Below are 19,359 nucleotides of genomic sequence, written 5' to 3' on the forward strand. Positions count from 1 at the left end.
ACACACACACACACATACACACACACACACACACACACACACACACACACACACACACACACACACACACACACACACACACACACACACACACACACACACACACACACACACACACACACACACACACACACACACACACACACACACACACACACACACACACACACACACACACACAGGACATCTACTTCTTCACTGTTGACTCATGTATTATTAGCTGTTCAAACTATGGATGTTAAATAGATCCAAAATGATGTAAAGGACTTTTAAATGGTACATGGCTTACAGTGAGAATCTACGGGCCACAGGGAAGGTTGTATGTGACCACCTTCTAGAATGTACAGACACAAGCATCATGTCCACTTCCCAGTTCCTTAGCAACTTAGAGAGAGGTCAACAACTGGGTCAAGTTGACTCATAGACACAATAATAACCCCAGTCACCTCTAGCAGCCATTATATGAGGCCTGTTATGTGAAGACTAGAAGAGGGCTGTAACAGACCCTTGTTCAGGCTCCTCGTTCAGACACTTTAGAGGGCTTAACTCAGGGCCTCTGTAACCCCTACTTGTTCTCCTATCTCCTTCTCCACAGTCTCGGAAGGCCAGCGAGCCAGACAGGGACAAGAAAGGACTGGAGGGCCGAGCGGACAGCATTGGAAGCGGCCGTGCTATTCCAATTAAGCAGGTATGATCAGATCTGGCCCTCGCCTGGCCAGCCGGCTGCTACGGGGATAATTAGGGTCCGGCAGCGCCGTATTGCTGATTTCCCGGAGAACGAGGGCTGCCTGTGATCAGAGCGTGAAGCCCAGACACAGCCAGGCTCCCTCCGTTTGATGCCTTCTCCTTGATTAACAGCGAAAGCACACACTTGACATCAATTAGAGTTGGGGGTTCTCCTGGGTATTGAAATGAGATCATTAGTATAAGGAGCGGGACGGGATTTCACTCTTACTTTCTTTCACTCTCCCCCCTGCTCCCATCCCTCTGTCCTGCCCCATCCCTCTCTCCTTGTCCAAAAAGAAAGGGGAGAGATGGTGAGAGGGAGAAGAGGCTGAGGATGGTTAATGAAGTGCAGTCTGCCGGCTGGCATATGGTCCTCCGTTACCCTCTTCCTCTACGTGCTTTTCAAAGCCCTGCCTTTTCCTGTGTGGCGGTGTAGCCGAGCGCTTTGATTGGGGCATCGGTGGAGGGGGAGGTGGAGAGGAAGGGGAGGGGTATTGAACCAGAGAGCTCAAGAGCCCCCCCCCCCCCCCACTGTAATCGTGGAGAGATTGTTTGAGTTGGCCTTAATTTGTCGCAAACAAGCATGGAGCGAACCAGAGAGGGGGGGGGAGCCTGGCATCTCCTGTGAGCTGCTTCAACTGGAGTATAAGGAAATCAGCCAATTAGCGTGTGCTAATCACGGCCTCTCATATCAGCACGGAGGCCTCGTTTGTAATCCACTAATGAACAAATTGCATCTCTGATTAAGGGCCTCCTTTCAACAACGCGCTGCATTTGTTAGCAGCGCTGCAGTAGTTGTTAGTGCCTCGGCCGTGTCGCGCAGCTCGTCGAGGGAGACCGTGTCTCTGTGGTGCTGCTGCGCAAGGAGGCCCCCCGCTGGGACAGCACAGCAGAGAGCAGAGTAAATTGTCTTGTCCCCTCAATCAGGGACGACAGGATGTTTACTTGTGAGATGTTTCCATTTATCCCCATACTCCCCACCGGAAGGAAATATCACTATGAAGTAGCAACTGGGTCCTGTGTTATTCCCCAGGCGTCCAGTTAGCATGGACATCATAGCCTCTGATAGTGTTGCTCCTCTCTAAACTCTGATAAGTGCCTCTCATCAATCAGGATGGTCTATTAGTCACATAACCCAATCTGCCATTCAGTCCTGTCTATATGTAGACAGTATAGCAGCAGAGCTTCATGTAATTGACCTATGCATCCCATCTATGGTTAGCAATGTTTTTAGTCTGCGTTGTGGCGGTAAACGGGGGATGATGTGCAACTGGAAGTGACTCAGAGGAGAGAGCCCAGGCACATACTCATTATGGTTATAGAGCAACAGAACACAGCTGTGTGTGTGTGTGTGTGTGTGTGTGTGTGTATGAGCTTATCTCTGTGGAAGTGACGATGTTGTGCTTTCTATAAGGATCCATGTTGAACAACTTGTCAAACATTTGTCATGTGATGAAGATGGATTGGAAGAGCTGCTACACAGTGCCAGATATGTGTGTGTTCTCCTGTCCCTGTAGAAGAGCCTCTCTCTCACTCACACGTCGTCTCTGTCTGTCTGGCAGCAGTACAATCCTCCTGGGTCCAGCCACTCAATTTGCATAACTCCTGTGAAGTCGATGGCTGATAATGATGTACAAATGAAGAGGGCCACATACACACGTCACTGGTGGCAGATGGGAGGTGTGTGTGTGTGTGTGTGTGTGTGTGTGTGTGTGTGTGTGTGTGTGTGTGTGTGTGTGTGTGTGTGTGTGTGTGTGTGTGTGTGTGTGTGTGTGTGTGTGTGTGTGTGTGTGTTTTAGAAGGATGACGAAGACCAACAGTCTTAAAGAACCCTCCATCATCATATGGGTTCGGCTGTGGCCTCTGTTGAGTTGCCCATTGTTTCCCCAACATGAGACATGGTGAGCCAGGCCCGGCACGACCACACACACACTCAGCCCACCTGACAGCCGTCAGCCCCAGACAGACAGAGGTTGGAGAATAACACGTAGTCGCAGCGCTCCGAGGCATCGGGCCAGAGCTGCTTCTCTTTTTGGAGCTGGATGTTAATTGATTTGATCATTCCCCGTGGTCTTTCCTCTTGGAGAATGTGTATCTCTGTATGTCTCTCTCCATCTCCCCTCCTGCCTCTGTGTCGGCTGCAGGCAGACCTGTTCCCTAATTAGTGAGTGAGTGAGTGAGTGTGTGTGTGTGTGTGTGTGTGTGGAGATGGCAGCAGCTTAGCTACCTGCCTCCCCATTAGCACTCAGTTTACACTCCATTTTAATGAGTCCTGCTGAGTCTGACTCCTGCTTCCCTCCCTCCCTCCACACACACCTCCTCACCTTTTCTTGTTGAACACGTTCAGACCTGGTCCACAAATTGTACCAGACGCACAGTATGCTACGACTCCATACATGCCAGGTCTCCCTCAGAGGGGTAGCAACACAACTCATTCACTGAGAGGACGTGTTCCCTGACTGGCTCGTTTTGGTTGTCCTTCCTTGTCTGTGTTGAAGAGGGGAGGAAGGGGACAGTCTTTAGTTGAATCACTTTGGCAGATGTCTGCTTCTGTTAGGTTGGCAGAGTCGCACGGCGGCTCCTTAAAGGTACAGTCATCATCGGCGGTCAATTAAACACGCGAGGAGGAGGAGGATGATGATGAATGTTATTATGAATCAGTGGTGTCAACAGCAACGCTGTTGGTTTTTGGCATCAGATCTTAACATGTTGTTCAGAAACTACAGGTAAAAGGGATTGCCTTTGCTCATAAATATGGGTGACTTGTGTGAGATCATTTGACTTTACATGTGGAAGATAATTAGGGTAAACAGTAGAGAACGACAGAAATGGGTTTTTAAGAGCCGATACCAATTTCTGGGGGTCAAGGAGGCCGATGGCTGATTATTTTAGCCCGATAATAAATATAATTACATTGGAGCATTTTGTTGAGAACTGTTCCCAGAGACAAGCATGTATGTAACAAATCAATCATACAACCATAGTCAATTTGACTTTATCAATTTAACTACCCAACAACATAAAGGTGGTAATCATTTATTTGAATAAACTGGGTAAATGAAGATGGCGTAGGTCTACTCACAATACAGGTGAATTCATATTCAATAGGAGTGTATGCCTGCATTGAGCTCGTGTTGGCTGATTCCAATGGTCTTTGGGGCTACAGGTGACAATCTGTTTCCCTTTCATTTGGGACCATGTTAGGCCTACTGATAAATAACATTTTCATAGAAGTAGCCTATTGCTTTATTTTATAAAAATGTGCGCTGTCTCCTTTAAGAGAAAAGACACCACTTGCTTGTCATGTAGCCAGGCAGTAGGTACTATTCTTCTTTTAGGAGAATATAACAGTCCCTCATCCCTGTTGAGGGTTTTGTTGCCTCAATACAGCTTGAAGGAATTGACATTTTAAACTACAAATGTATTAACATGTATATAAGAAAACAATGTCAAGGTGTTACTGTTGCCTATGCTAAAATGTCCTGGAATGCAGCCTTAGGACAAGTGAACTGGAACAAAGTCTCGTTGTTGTCTGGCAAATATAATATACAGTTGAAGTGGGAAGTTTACATACTTAGGTTGGAATCATTAAAACTCGTTTTTCAACCACTCCGCAAATTTCTTGTTAACAAACTATAGTTTTGTCAAGTCGTTTAGGACATCTACTTTGTGCATGACACAACTAATTTTTCCAACATTTGTTTACAGACAGATTATTTTACTTATAATTCACTGTATCACAATTCCAGTGGGACAGAAGTTTACATACACTAAGTTGATTGTGCCTTTAAACAGCTTGGAAAATTCCAGAAAATGATGTCATGGCTTTAGAAGCTTCTGATAGGCTAATTGACATCATTTGAGTCAATTGGAGGTGTACCTGTGGATGCATTTCAAGGCCTACCTTCAAACTCAGTGCCTCTTTGCTTGACATCATGGGAAAATCTAAAGAAATCCGCCAAGACCTCAGAATCAAAATTGTAGACCTCCACAAGTCTGGTTCATCCTTAGGAGAAATTTCCAAACGTCTGAAGTTACCACGTTCATCTGCACAAACAACAGTACGCAAGTATAAACACCATAAGAACACGCAGCTGTCATACCGCTCAGGAAGGAGACGTTCTGTCTCCTAGAGATTAACATACTTTGGTGCCAAAAGTGCAAATCAATCCCAGAACAACAGCAAAGGACCTTGTGAAGATGCTGGAGGAAACAGGTACAAAAGTATCTATATCCACAGTAAAACGAGTCCTATATCGACATAACCTGAAGGGCCACTCAGCAAGGAAGAAGCCACTGCTCCAAAACCGCCATAAAAAAGCCAGACTACGGTTTGCAACTGCACATGGGGACAAAGATCGGACTTTTTGGAGAAATGTCCTCTGGTCTGATGAAACAAAAATAGAACTGTTTGGCTATAATGACCATCGTTATGTTTGGAGGAAAAGGGGAGGCTTTCAAGCCGAAGAACACCATCCCAAATGTGAAGCACGGGGATGGAAGCATCATGTTGTGGGGGTGCTTTGCTGCAGAATGGACTGGTGAACTTCACAAAATAGATGGCATCATGAGGAATGGAAATTATGTCGATATATTGAAGCAACATCTTAAGACATCAGTCAGGAAGTTAAAGCTAGGTCTTCCAAATTAACAATGACCAGAAGCATACTTCCAAAGTTGTGGCAAAATGGCTTAAGGACAGCAAAGTCAAGGTATTGGAGTGGCCATCACAAAGCCCTGACCTCAATCCTATAGAAAATATGTGGGCAGAACTGAAAAAGCGTGTGCGAGCAAGGAGGCCTACAAACCTGACTCAGTTACACCAGCTCTGTCAGGAAGAATGCTAACATTCACCCAACTTATTGTGGGAAGCTTGTGGAAGGCTACCCAAAACGTTTCACCCAATTTAAATAATTGAAAGGCAATGCTACCAAATACTATTTGAGTGTATGTAAACAATTGTGAAAAACTGAGTTTAAATGTATTTGGCAAAGGTTTACATAAACTTCCGACTTAAACTGTATCTAATAAGGTGAAGGAAGTATCATACCAACTCATTCATAGAATCTACCCTGTAAAGACATTTATTATACACAGATTTAAAATAGCTATTGATAACAAATCTGTATTTTGTGGTTGTGACCCAGAGACTCTTAACCATTTATTTTGGGACTGTTCTTATGTCAGAAGATTATGGAGGGAATTAGACAATTTTATTTTAAAAGAAACGACTATTAATGTTCATCTGAGAGACTCGGATGTTATGTTTTATTTTGATCCAAATGATATGGACCCTGATTTAAATTTCATTGTTAATTTGTTTATCTTTCATAGCAGATTCTTTATCCATAAAATGAAGTGGGCGGAGAACAAACCCTTCTTCACATTGTTTAAGATATCATTTCAAATTAATATTTCAATTATAAGTGTAAAAACAAAAAATACATACCATAAAACTTTTTGACAAATTGAAAATGTATCTCGATATGTAATACTGTTAGGTTATTGTCTGTTAGGTTTATGTTTATCTGTTTTGTTCATAATAATAAAATAAAAACATGTAGCCAGGCAATTGTGACATGGGCATTTATTTTTTATATTTAACCTTTATTTAACTAGGCAAGTCAGTTAAGAAAAACATCTTATTTACAATGACGGCCAAACCCGGGCGATGCTGGGCCAGTTGTGCGCCGTCCTATGGGACTCCCAACCACGGCCGGATGTGACAGTGTGTCTCGGGAAGGGAAAGACAAGGCATGTAGTTAGATTACTCAGAGAGTCAACAACGTTGGTGAAATTAGCATTTTTTTGCGTTATGGTTTACAAACCCGGTATCACCAAGACAGTTCCAGGGTAACGTTAGTGAACTGACGTTAGCTTCATAACTAGCAAAGTTAGCTCTCTGCTTAATATCGTTGATTAACTAACCTAGCCAGCAAGCTACCTGTATGAGGTTTTGTAAAGTGCTGCAGACTGTACGGACATTGTTTTGCCTAACAGCAAATTAATGAACACTTTCAAAATGTTTACAGCAGCATATATGTTCCTCGAGGACAGGCTAACTAACAATGAGTAGCGCTGACGTGCAGGAGAGAAAAGTGCCGTCGCGCTGTAAGGGGGAAATAGCCTATGCGGATGACCGCTCGTTCTCTAAACAGATAGGTGAATGTGTGTGTGTTTGCATGAATTGCGTTGGTATGTGTGAGTTCTTGGAGCTCTCTCCCAGGATTACTGACTCCCCAGTGTAGTTTATTTTCTGTTAGCCCAGATCTCATTAGGATGGGCTGTTGTTCTGACTCCCCCTCAAGGTGACTAGAGTTGTGTGTGTGTGTGTGTGTGTGTGTGTGTGTGTGTGTGTGTGTGCGCGATAAAGGCTGTGGAAGGAAGAAGATGCCTTCATTAGTTAGATGGGGCTCATTAAAACCTAACACACTGCCAGCCTGGCCAAGCTAGGAGTTTTCAGCACACTGGACTTTTAGAAAGAGGATGGGGCGGACTCTCACTCTGCAGCAATTAGACAACCCAGAGGTCCAGCTTTTCTCTCTCACACACACACACACACACACACAAACTCTGCGCTGAGTGTGTGTGACAGGGTCAGGCCGTCGTGGGTCCCTCAAAACATGGCCTCCACTGTGGTATTTAACTGTGCAGATAGACGCTCTTCTGCGAGACTCGTGTGACTTCAGTACCTAGTGGGATGTTTGTCTACAGCTTTATTGCTGTTTGGAACTTTTAGAATGTTTGTTGTTTTCTGTTCTAGGTCCCGTGTGGCTCAGTTGGTAGAGCATGGCTCTTACAACTCCAAGGTTGTGGGTTCAATTCCCACAAGGGACCAGTACGGGGGAAAAGTATGAAAATGTTTGCTCTCACTACTCTAAGTCGCTCTGGATGAGAGTGTCTGATGGAATGACTTGAATGTAACAAAAATGTTGCAGGGTCATGATGGGTTCAGTGGCTGCTGTTACCAGGTATTTTACCCAGGATGCAACATGGCCATTGGGGCTGAGGGTTTGTTTAAAAAGCGAGTGGCGAGCGGACATCGGCAGCTTTGTTTACAGACGGTGTTTACGGTGGCGTCTCCGCGGACATCTGCTCCACGCTCCTAATTAGCCGTAATTACCGAAGAGATAGAGACACTCACTTCGCCAACACGTCTCTGTCAAATGAATTTACTGTTGACTTAGACACCGGGGCTGTTGGGCTAGACAGAGGGGCATGGAGCAGCAATGGGAGGTAGAGAAGGTTAAGATGCGGGTCCTGGTTCATCCTAATAGAGAAAGGTGGTCTTTCCACAGCTTCGTAGCACAACTCATCATAACATTCAATAGTGATTTGTCCGTCCCATCCACGTGTTAGCATGTCTAAATGCACATTCCTCTTTTATTTGGCCCTAAGTACTTTCTTCCGAATTACAACTTCCACAGATTTTAGTTATGATTTATTTTGTTCATGTTTGAAATGAGTCCAAAAGCATGGACGCGTGTGGTCGGCTCCCTTTGTGAGGAGCTGATTAGTATCATGGTAGTAATTGCCTCTAGTTGTAGAGAGTGGTGTAACATTAGATGAGCACAGGGCTGGGTGGTTTTGACAGTCTTCCCCTCTGCCTCCTCCCCTCTGAGGCCTGGTTCCTCTTAGTAAGGAGTTAAATTGGATGGTTAATTCGGCTGTTATTTACCCTGTAATTCATTAGTTTCGCCCTGCCATTGGCAGCGGGCAGGCTGTAATTTCACGCTTGGCAATAAAAGATGTCTCATAATCTGCTTCATTTAGCAGCCAAAGAATTTAATGAAATTAACGGCGTCTCCTAATTAAGACGGTGAATATTAAAGACCTGCTATCAAGGCCCTGTAACGAGTGGCGACGCGATCCGCCTTCCGCCGGATTGGGAAAATATCATTTCCCAGGGAAAAGGTTGTCGCCGTGACGACCGCTCGGAGCTATTTTGGCCATGATGACATTTTTGTCATGCACTCTAACCCCTGGAAATGAGATTTGAGGGGCTTGGGGGTGGAGGGGGTTGTTCTTTTTAGTTTTGGAGAAATAATTAAATGAGAAACACACCGGCATCAATCAGAGAAGCGTGGTGGCTTTTAGATTGTGTGATGGTTCTGATCCGGTTACAGTATTCTCTACTGAGCAGTAGACTTTCTGATTGATATAGAGTTGTTCTGTCTGAACACACTGGGACTCAAGTGTCCTAGTGGTGACTGTTGGTTTATGGTGCATTTTGTTTGTGTGTCTGTTTCTGTATGCTAGACCTGATTCCCTCACTGAGAGTACTATCAGTCTTGGATTAGTTGTCTGTTTCTACCCATCCTGTTGAGAAACAAGTCTCTCTAAAGAGCTTCTTTAACAAGACTGATTAGACAAAAGAAAAATTGTCTTTGACCCCAGGGGCTTCTTTTAACTCATTCAGGAAAGGAAAGAACGAATGTTTCTTTTCCATCCATCCGTCCTCTCTCTCTCTCTGTCAGAAACGGTAGCAGGGCGAGAGAGGCTTTATCTGCTAATGAATTGAGACTGCTGAAGTAAGGTTTGGGTAATTGAGTTTCTAATTAATTACCCAGAACTCTTATCAGATAAATCAGTTGCTAGGCTACATCTCAAATGGCACCCTTTTCCCTACATAGTGCTCTGCTTTTGATAATAGCCCTATGGGCCCTGGTCAAAAGTAGTGCACTATTTAGGGTTCTATTTTAGATGCAACCAGGGATAGAGGGAGCATTTTCTTCTTCGTTGGTATTTTATTTGATCTGGTTTTCGCTGCTCCTCGCCCCGATATGCTCCCCTGGGCCTGCCCTTTCCTGTCCTTGCCTCATCAACGCTGACCTTGTCATAAATGCCATGATAGATTGTGTGTGTGTGTGTGTGTGTGTGTGTGGGGGTCAGCTGTTTGTTCACCTGCAACCGCCCGACTATAAGGTGAAAATCTGAGGCCGCACCAGAACCTAACCTGCTAATATAGGAAATGCACTGTAGGCTACAGTCAGAGACGGCGGAATGATTTTTGACAGGGAGTGCAGGATTTTTTGGGCCTGATTTAGATATGTTTCTGCTTATAATTTCTGACATTTTGGTAGGCTATTTGTTGGTCAACTTCTCTGTAATTAGATACAGGCAGCTTCTCTTCTGTCATACTGTATGTTGCTCTAGAAGACTACATAAACCCTTGCTCAGCAGAATGTCATAAATGTGTAGAATTAATGCTTCAGTCTATTTGGCATCTGTAAAGTTTTCTTTGTCATGTGCTTCTTTCGTGGTGCAAAGATGTTTAGGGACCGTGGAGAAAATGCAATAACTCAACAATAACAAAAAACAGGAATATTTTTACAATTGTCCAAATGACATCAGTTTGACTGTTTGTCAGGAAATAGAAAGCTGTGGAAACGAACACCATGTTTCTGATCATATCTCAGTTCTGATTGGATGCATGTTTTATGTGGTTGAAACACTATCAGCCTTTATGATGCTGATAAAGATGGCACCTCTACAGACACAACACCTGCAGACAGTATCTAACTGTGCATTTGCATTCTCTCAAGATGCTGAAGGAAATCATATTTCTCCATTTGAAATGTAGCCTACATTTGGTATATAGTTTTACTGCAAGAAATGCCTAAAGCTGCAATATGTGACTTTTGGGCGAGCTGACCAATGGGCGAGCTGACCAAATTCACATAGAAATGTGAGTTATAGATCTGTCGTTATCAATTGAAAGCAAGTCTAAGAAGTGGTCGATATCTTCTATGTGATCTATTTCTATGCTTCCCTTTCTTAAGTTTAGTGTTTTTGCATCTTTTACTTTCGGTTTTGTACACCAGCTGAAAATACAATATTTTGGGTTATGAAAAATATATTTGACAGTGGTTTAGATGGTACAATGATACACAACGACTGCTGGTTTTGTCACATAAACTGAAATTAGGCAAACTATTTTAATTTTAGCAACCAGGAAATGGTGTCATGATTTCTGCATATTGCACCTTTAACTCTGCAGGAGTTAATATTAAGGCTATGTGAGAGGTTCTAGTCCTACAGTCAGTGTCCAGATTTCAGTTTCCTTTTAACCCATCTGAACAGTAGGCTATAATTTCCTTGACGTGCCATAGGCCTATTTGACGTTCTCGTCTTGTGACAGTTGATTTGAATAGCGCCTCACAATCATCACACAAAACATAATCACAAAAAACAAAATGTAGCCCATAGATATAAATTGCACAAGAATTATACATTTAAGGATTTTTGAAATGTATTGTTTTATCTTTATTCGCCCCACCCCCCTGCCCTTCATTATCACAATATTTAATGACCCTAAACCCAACTGCGGGTTATGAGTCAACCCAGCATCACTATTGTGTCAGCTATTCTCTCATGTCCATGTGCGGATGGGCACCTACTTATGACAGTTTATTAAAAAAATATATTATTTAACCTTTATTTAACCTGGCTAGTCAGTTAAGAACAAATTCTTATTTACAATGACGGCCTACCAAAAGGCCTCCTGCGGGGACGGGGCCTGGGATTAAAATAAATAAATAAATACATTATAAATATAGGACAAAACACACATCACAACAAGAGAGTCATTATTATCTGCATGGTGAAACGGCTGTTGGGGGCAGATTCCATCATGGGCATTGTACCGTAGTAGCAATCTCTCTCACTTCCTCGTTCAGCTTGTCTGGTCCATTCCCTCCCCTCTCCACTATGTCCCATTGATCAGGGCTATAGGGACATCATGATATCCTGGCCTGGCTTCACACCACTGTCCTGACCAGTGATGATTAATGACCAGTGGTGTGGTTTGGCTGGCAGAGTGGACATCTCTTCAGGCCAGATGGCCAACGCGATAGAGGAGCGTTCGAAAAGCGCCTTTCACGGAGGCATCACTCAAGACATGCCTTAGCCAGCCCTGGGCCCTCCTTCGCACCTCTTGACAGCCCCCAAGACAGGAGTTGCCTGTTTGGGAATGACACCCTTAATTTAGGCTCCTGCTCTCCAGGAACACCCAAGAACAATGGGCCCCACCAGATCCCCGAGGGAGAGATGGTGCCTCTCAGGAGATGGTGCCTCCCCCCTATCACCCAAATGGGCCGGCTGTCAGTCCCGTCAAGGGTCCAAGGGAGGGTGTATTGTCTGGAGAAAAAAGGGGGATGATGGTGATTAGGGAGTTGATTAGTGTGTTTCAATAGAAAGGAAATTAACCTGGGGAAAGTTCTCTCCTTATCAGACTGTTTGTTTACAACTGAACGGCTCCACTGGCAGGTCTGCCTTGAGAGATTGGACAATTACACCTTTGATAGTGCAGACCAATTGAGGGTGGCTATCGAAGGCAAAGAGAGGGAGGTTTTGGAATGTTGATTGTTTTCTAGGTAGCCATTTTGGACCTGAGTAAAATACAAGCCTGTTTGTTGTAGTAACAGTTGTTACGGTTTGAACATGAACCGATATAATTAATTAATAATCGCGCCCTTGCTGCACGTTTTGAGGAAGCTTTTCCTCACTAAAAGGAATGAAGGACATCATCTCCTCAGCCCCCCAGGGCGATCGACCTTTTCCTAAGCACTACCCACAATACTTCACAGTGCCTCTTTAGGAAGTGTCTCCGTAGCAACGAGGAAGACAAAGAGTATATCTGGGATGTATTTATTTCCTCCATTTATTCTTGTGCGTTGCGATCGGAAGACCTTGTGAGCTGTCAAGTCCCCCGGAGGTAAAATAGAGGCAACGTGTGAGTCACTAGTGGAGCGGAGAAGTTGAATAATGAAAGATATTACCAATCCGGAGGGTCGACGTGCCGTTCAATTAGCCTTCCCCCTGCAAACTGATCGCTTGTCGTCTCCACGATGGATGGCTGAAATGAATATGCACACTTCTATCACAAACAGGGCCACACGTAGAAGAAATATTGGCCACCTAGTTCACTCCCCAGTCTGTAACGCTTGGCCACCTCCCTTTCGCTCTCTCTCTCGCTCTCTCGCTCTACACCCCAAATCACTTTCAGGACTATCAGCTTGTACCTTTGGAAGTTGAGATCTGAGTTGGGATGTGAAGCCAGAACGGCCCTGATGTGATGATTGTCTCTTTTAATAGTGATTCAACAGTGGTTGTTGTGACACCAACACACTGAGAGGAGGAACTGAGATAGAAACTGCATCTCTCAGCAAATACACAGTATATCAAATCCATATGATATCCTGCTCAGTTCAACATGGACCTGACTGCATCTCTATTATGCCAGGAATCATTCTGTACTGCAGAGTAGAGCTGCTTATTGGCCAGGCCTCGTTGCTGTCCTGTCTGTCGCTAGCTGCTCCCATTGCAGAGCCCAGTTTAATTGACAAGTGTGTTTTCAGGCGCCCAATTATGAGATAAGCAATCATTCCCAGGCGAGGTCGTTGGTTCCTCTGCTTCCTCCTTTGTCCAAGCCAAGGGACAGGACACTACGAGGCCTTAATGAAATGTGAACAACGCCAGAGACACGGAAAGCAGGACTCTGTCTATCAAAGCGCTTGGCTGTCCATCTCTCTCTCTCTCTCTCGTCCATATCTTTCCCCCCTCCACCCCCCGTTGCGTGCTAGTTAGTCTTTATCCCCTCATCCCCCTCTCCTCTCCTCCTCTCGGACTCTATTAATATCTTACTGTCTGTGGGTGTTAACACCACGTTAATGTGGTACAGGTCCAGTGAAGTGACACGCGCAGCAGCCCGGCTGTAATTGCTAATCAGCGGACAGTTATATCCCTCTCTTGCCTAATGAATTTGGCTGAAATGCAGCGTGGGTGGGCAGCCGCCCTGAAGGGCCAGTCATCCGCAGCTGATGTGTGGAGGAGAGAGGAGAGAGAAGGATGTTAACAGTCTTGGGTCGGCGCTAATGTGTCCAAAGAACATTTCAGTTTTTTTCCCGTTCGCTCGATACTTCTTGCTCACCACTGCTGGTTATGTTTCCGTCTCTCTCCCTCCAGTGTGTATATACTCTCTTAGTTTAAGTGCTTTTCCTATCCACTAAGGATCTTTGTTTCTCTGGTCAGGGAGTGTCACAGAATTATAGTGGGGAGAGATCACATTTTGCATCTTTATTGTAAACTTGATTTCAGCATGGTGACTGCATTGAGTTGCAGCCCGTGGCATTCTATATGGTCTCCCTGACTCAAGAGATTCTAGTTCCAGAAATCAGGGTTACCATACATCGATCCCATTAACCACCTATTGACGATGTTTCTTGTATTGGAAGATGAGCTATGTGTTGTAAATTCAGTGATGACTACAGTAGATGCTAGAGCGGTGGTTTCCAAAACTTTTTTGCTTCATGACCCACCATGACCCATCAAAAGTGTTGAGTGGTGAAAACACAGACGAAATAATAAGTAGAACACATCATCTTGGCAATGGAGAGATAATGTTGCTGTTTCAAAGCTAGTCTCCTGCCATCCCACACATCCTGCCATGGAGCTGAAAGAGAATTGAGCCTTTTTAATGCCAATTTCATGCAATTCTATACATTTTGCCATGGAGCTGAGATACATTTGTGCAGATTTTAAGATCATGTCCTACAATTGTACACATTTTGACATTGCTAATGCTGTGTTTATGCTCGAACACTATAACAAAATCCAGCAGCAAAGTCCAGCTTTTATTTAGATGATTTCTCAGATTATAAGCTATTATTGAAAAATATATAGGTACTGTATATTACATTTTCTACTTTCTATTTGGTTTTAGTCATTTAAGTTGACACCAAAATCGTTTTTCCATCCTGAAAATGTATTTAAAACAACAAACAACCTAGATACATTTCATCAAGCACAGTGGTTCACAAACTGTGGGTCCTATAGGGCATGTATCTGTGTTATTGTGTGTTATGGTCCTCCTCACCCTGTCTCTCTCTGTGTTCTCTCCTATAGGGCATGTATCTGTGTTGTTGTGTGTTATGGTCCTCCTCACCCTGTGTCTCTCTGTGTTCTCTCCTATAGGGCATGTATCTGTGTTGTTGTGTGTTATGGTCCTCCTCACCCTGTGTCTCTCTGTGTTCTCTCCTATAGGGCATGTATCTGTGTTGTTGTGTGTTATGGTCCTCCTCACCCTGTGTCTCTCTGTGTTCTCTCCTATAGGGCATGTATCTGTGTTGTTGTGTGTTATGGTCCTCCTCACCCTGTGTCTCTCTGTGTTCTCTCCTATAGGGCATGTATCTGTGTTGTTGTGTGTTATGGTCCTCCTCACCCTGTGTCTCTCTGTGTTCTCTCCTATAGGGCATGTATCTGTGTTGTTGTGTGTTATGGTCCTCCTCACCCTGTGTCTCTGTGTTCTCTCCTATAGGGCATGTATCTGTGTTATGGTCCTCCTCACCCTGTCTCTCTGTGTTCTCTCCTATAGGGCATGTATCTGTGTTATGGTCCTCCTCACCCTGTCTCTCTGTGTTCTCTCCTATAGGGCATGTATCTGTGTTATGGTCCTCCTCACCCTGTCTCTCTGTGTTCTCTCCTATAGGGCATGTATCTGTGTTATGGTCCTCCTCACCCTGTCTCTCTGTGTTCTCTCCTATAGGGCATGTATCTGTGTTATGGTCCTCCTCACCCTGTCTCTCTGTGTTCTCTCCTATAGGGCATGTATCTGTGTTATGGTCCTCCTCACCCTGTCTCTCTGTGTTCTCTCCTATAGGGCATGTATCTGTGTTATGGTCCTCCTCACCCTGTCTCTCTGTGTTCTCTCCTATAGGACATGTATCTGTGTTATGGTCCTCCTCACCCTGTCTCTCTGTGTTCTCTCCTATAGGGCATGTATCTGTGTTATGGTCCTCCTCACCCTGTCTCTCTGTGTTCTCTCCTATAGGGTATGCTTCTGAAGAGGAGTGGCAAGACCCTAAACAAGGAGTGGAAAAAGAAGTACGTGACGTTGTGTGACAATGGCCTGCTCACATATCACCCCAGCCTGCACGTGAGTACCACCTGTCACAACACACACACACTGAACACACACACACTGAACACACACACACGCTGAACATGAACACACACGCTGAACATGAACACACACGCTGAACATGAACACACACGCTGAACATGAACACACACGCTGAACATGAACACAGACACACAGACACTGAACAAGAACTGAACATGAACACACACACTGAACATGAACACACAGACACTGAACATGAACACACAGACACAGACACTGAACATGAACACACAGACACTGAACATGAACACACAGACACTGAACATGAACACACAGACACTGAACATGAACACACAGACACTGAACATGAACACACAGACACTGAACATGAACACACAGACACTGAACATGAACACACACACACTGAACATGAACACACACACACACTGAACATGAACACACACACACACTGAACATGAACACACACACACACTGAACATGAACACACACACACACTGAACATGAACACACACACACACACACTGAACATGAACACACACACACACACACACTGAACATGAACACACACACTGAACATGAACACACACACTGAACATGAACACACACACTGAACATGAACACACACACTGGACATGAAGACTGACACTGAATATGAACACAGACACACAGACACTGAACATGAACACACAGACACTGAACATGAACACACAGACACTGAACATGAACACACAGACACTGAACATGAACACACAGACACTGAACATGAACACACAGACACTGAACATGAACACAGACACTGAACATGAACACAGACACTGAACATGAACACACACATACACTGAACATGAACACACACATACACTGAACATGAACACACACACACACTGAACATGAACACACACACACACACTGAACATGAACACACACTGAACATGAACACACACACACTGAACATGAACACACACACACACTGAACATGAACACACACACTGAACATGAACACACACACACACACTGAACATGAACACACACACACACACACACTGAACATGAACACACACAGACACACACACTGAACATGAACACACACACACACACAGACACTGAACATGAACACACACACACAGACACTGAACATGAACACAGACACTGAACATGAACACACACATACACTGAACATGAACACACACACACACTGAACATGAACACACCCACACACTGAACATGAACACACCCACACACTGAACATGAACACACACACACACTGAACATGAACACACACACACACTGAACATGAACACACACACACACACACACACACACACACTGAACACGAACACACACACACACACACTGAACATGAACACACACACACACACACTGAACATGAACACACACACACACACACACACTGAACACGAACACACACACACACACACACTGAACATGAACACACACACACACTGAACATGAACACACACACACACACTGAACACGAACACACACACACACACACTGAACACGAACACACACACACACACACTGAACATGAACACACACACACACACTGAACATGAACACACACACACACACTGAACATGAACACACATACACTGAACATGAACACACACACACACTGAACATGAACACACACACACACACACTGAACATGAACACACACACACACTGAACATGAACACACACATACACTGAACATGAACACACGCATACACTGAACATGAACACACACACACACTGAACATGAACACACACACACACACTGAACATGAACACACACACTGAACATGAACACACACACACTGAACATGAACACACACACACACTGAACATGAACACACACACACACTGAACATGAACACACACACTGAACATGAACACACACACACACACTGAACATGAACACACACACACACACACTGAACATGAACACGAACACACACACACACACACTGAACATGAACACACACAGACACACACACTGAACATGAACACACACACACACACAGACACTGAACATGAACACACACACACAGACACTGAACATGAACACAGACACTGAACATGAACACACACATACACTGAACATGAACACACACACACACTGAACATGAACACACCCACACACTGAACATGAACACACACACACACTGAACATGAACACACACACACACTGAACATGAACACACACACACACTGAACATGAACACACACACACACACACACACACACACACACACTGAACACGAACACACACACACACACCACTGAACATGAACACACACACACACACACTGAACATGCACACACACACACACACACACTGAACACGAACACACACACACACACACACACTGAACATGAACACACACACACACTGAACATGAACACACACACACACACTGAACACGAACACACACACACACACACTGAACACGAACACACACACACACACACTGAACATGAACACACACACACACACTGAACATGAACACACACACACACACACTGAACATGAACACACATACACTGAACATGAACACACACACACACTGAACATGAACACACACACACACACACTGAACATGAACACACACACACACACACACACTGAACATGAACACACACACACACACACACACTGAACATGAACACACACACACACTGAACATGAACACACACACACACTGAACATGAACACAGACACTGAACATGAACACACAGACACTGAACATGAACACACAGACACTGAACATGAACACACAGACACTGAACATGAACACACAGACACTGAACATGAACACACAGACACTGAACATGAACACACAGACACTGAACATGAACACACAGACACTGAACATGAACACACAGACACTGAACATGAACACACACACACTGAACATGAACACACACACACACACACACACTGAACACGAACACACACACACACACACACACTGAACACGAACACACACACACACACACACTGAACATGAACACACACACACACACTGAACACGAACACACACACACACACACTGAACACGAACACACACACACACACACTGAACATGAACACACACACACACACTGAACATGAACACACACACACACACTGAACATGAACACACATACACTGAACATGAACACACACACACACTGAACATGAACACACACACACACACACTGAACATGAACACACACACACACACACACACACTGAACATGAACACACACACACACACACACTGAACATGAACACACACACACACTGAACATGAACACACACACACACCTGAACATGAACACACACACACACTGAACATGAACACACACACACACTGAACATGAACACACACACACACTGAACATGAACACACACACACACTGAACATGAACACACACACACACTGAACATGAACACACAGACACTGAACATGAACACACAGACACTGAACATGAACACAGACACTGAACATGAACACACAGACACTGAACATGAACACACAGACACTGAACATGAACACACACACACTGAACATGAACACACAGACACTGAACATGAACACACAGACACTGAACATGAACACACAGACACTGAACATGAACACACAGACACTGAACATGAACACACAGACACTGAACATGAACACACAGACACTGAACATGAACACACAGACACTGAACATGAA

General features: G+C 44.4%; 1 protein-coding gene across 9 annotated transcripts in view; it reads left to right on the top strand.

Annotated features, from left to right (window-relative positions):
• LOC106575459 (arf-GAP with GTPase, ANK repeat and PH domain-containing protein 1) overlaps window positions 1–19,359 on the top strand; it is a 281,459-nt gene that overhangs the window by 176,930 nt on the left and 85,170 nt on the right. For all 9 annotated transcript variants that reach the window (XM_045698088.2, XM_045698090.2, XM_045698089.2 and 6 more), the window contains 2 exons: window positions 596–688; window positions 15,557–15,661. In XM_045698088.2, the coding sequence (XP_045554044.1) occupies window positions 596–688; window positions 15,557–15,661 (198 nt within the window). The remainder of the gene's footprint in view (window positions 1–595; window positions 689–15,556; window positions 15,662–19,359) is intronic.

This window comes from Salmo salar, chromosome 16 (assembly GCF_965601325.2).
Source record: "Salmo salar chromosome 16, fSalSal1, whole genome shotgun sequence".
Classification (NCBI taxonomy): domain Eukaryota; kingdom Metazoa; phylum Chordata; class Actinopteri; order Salmoniformes; family Salmonidae; genus Salmo; species Salmo salar.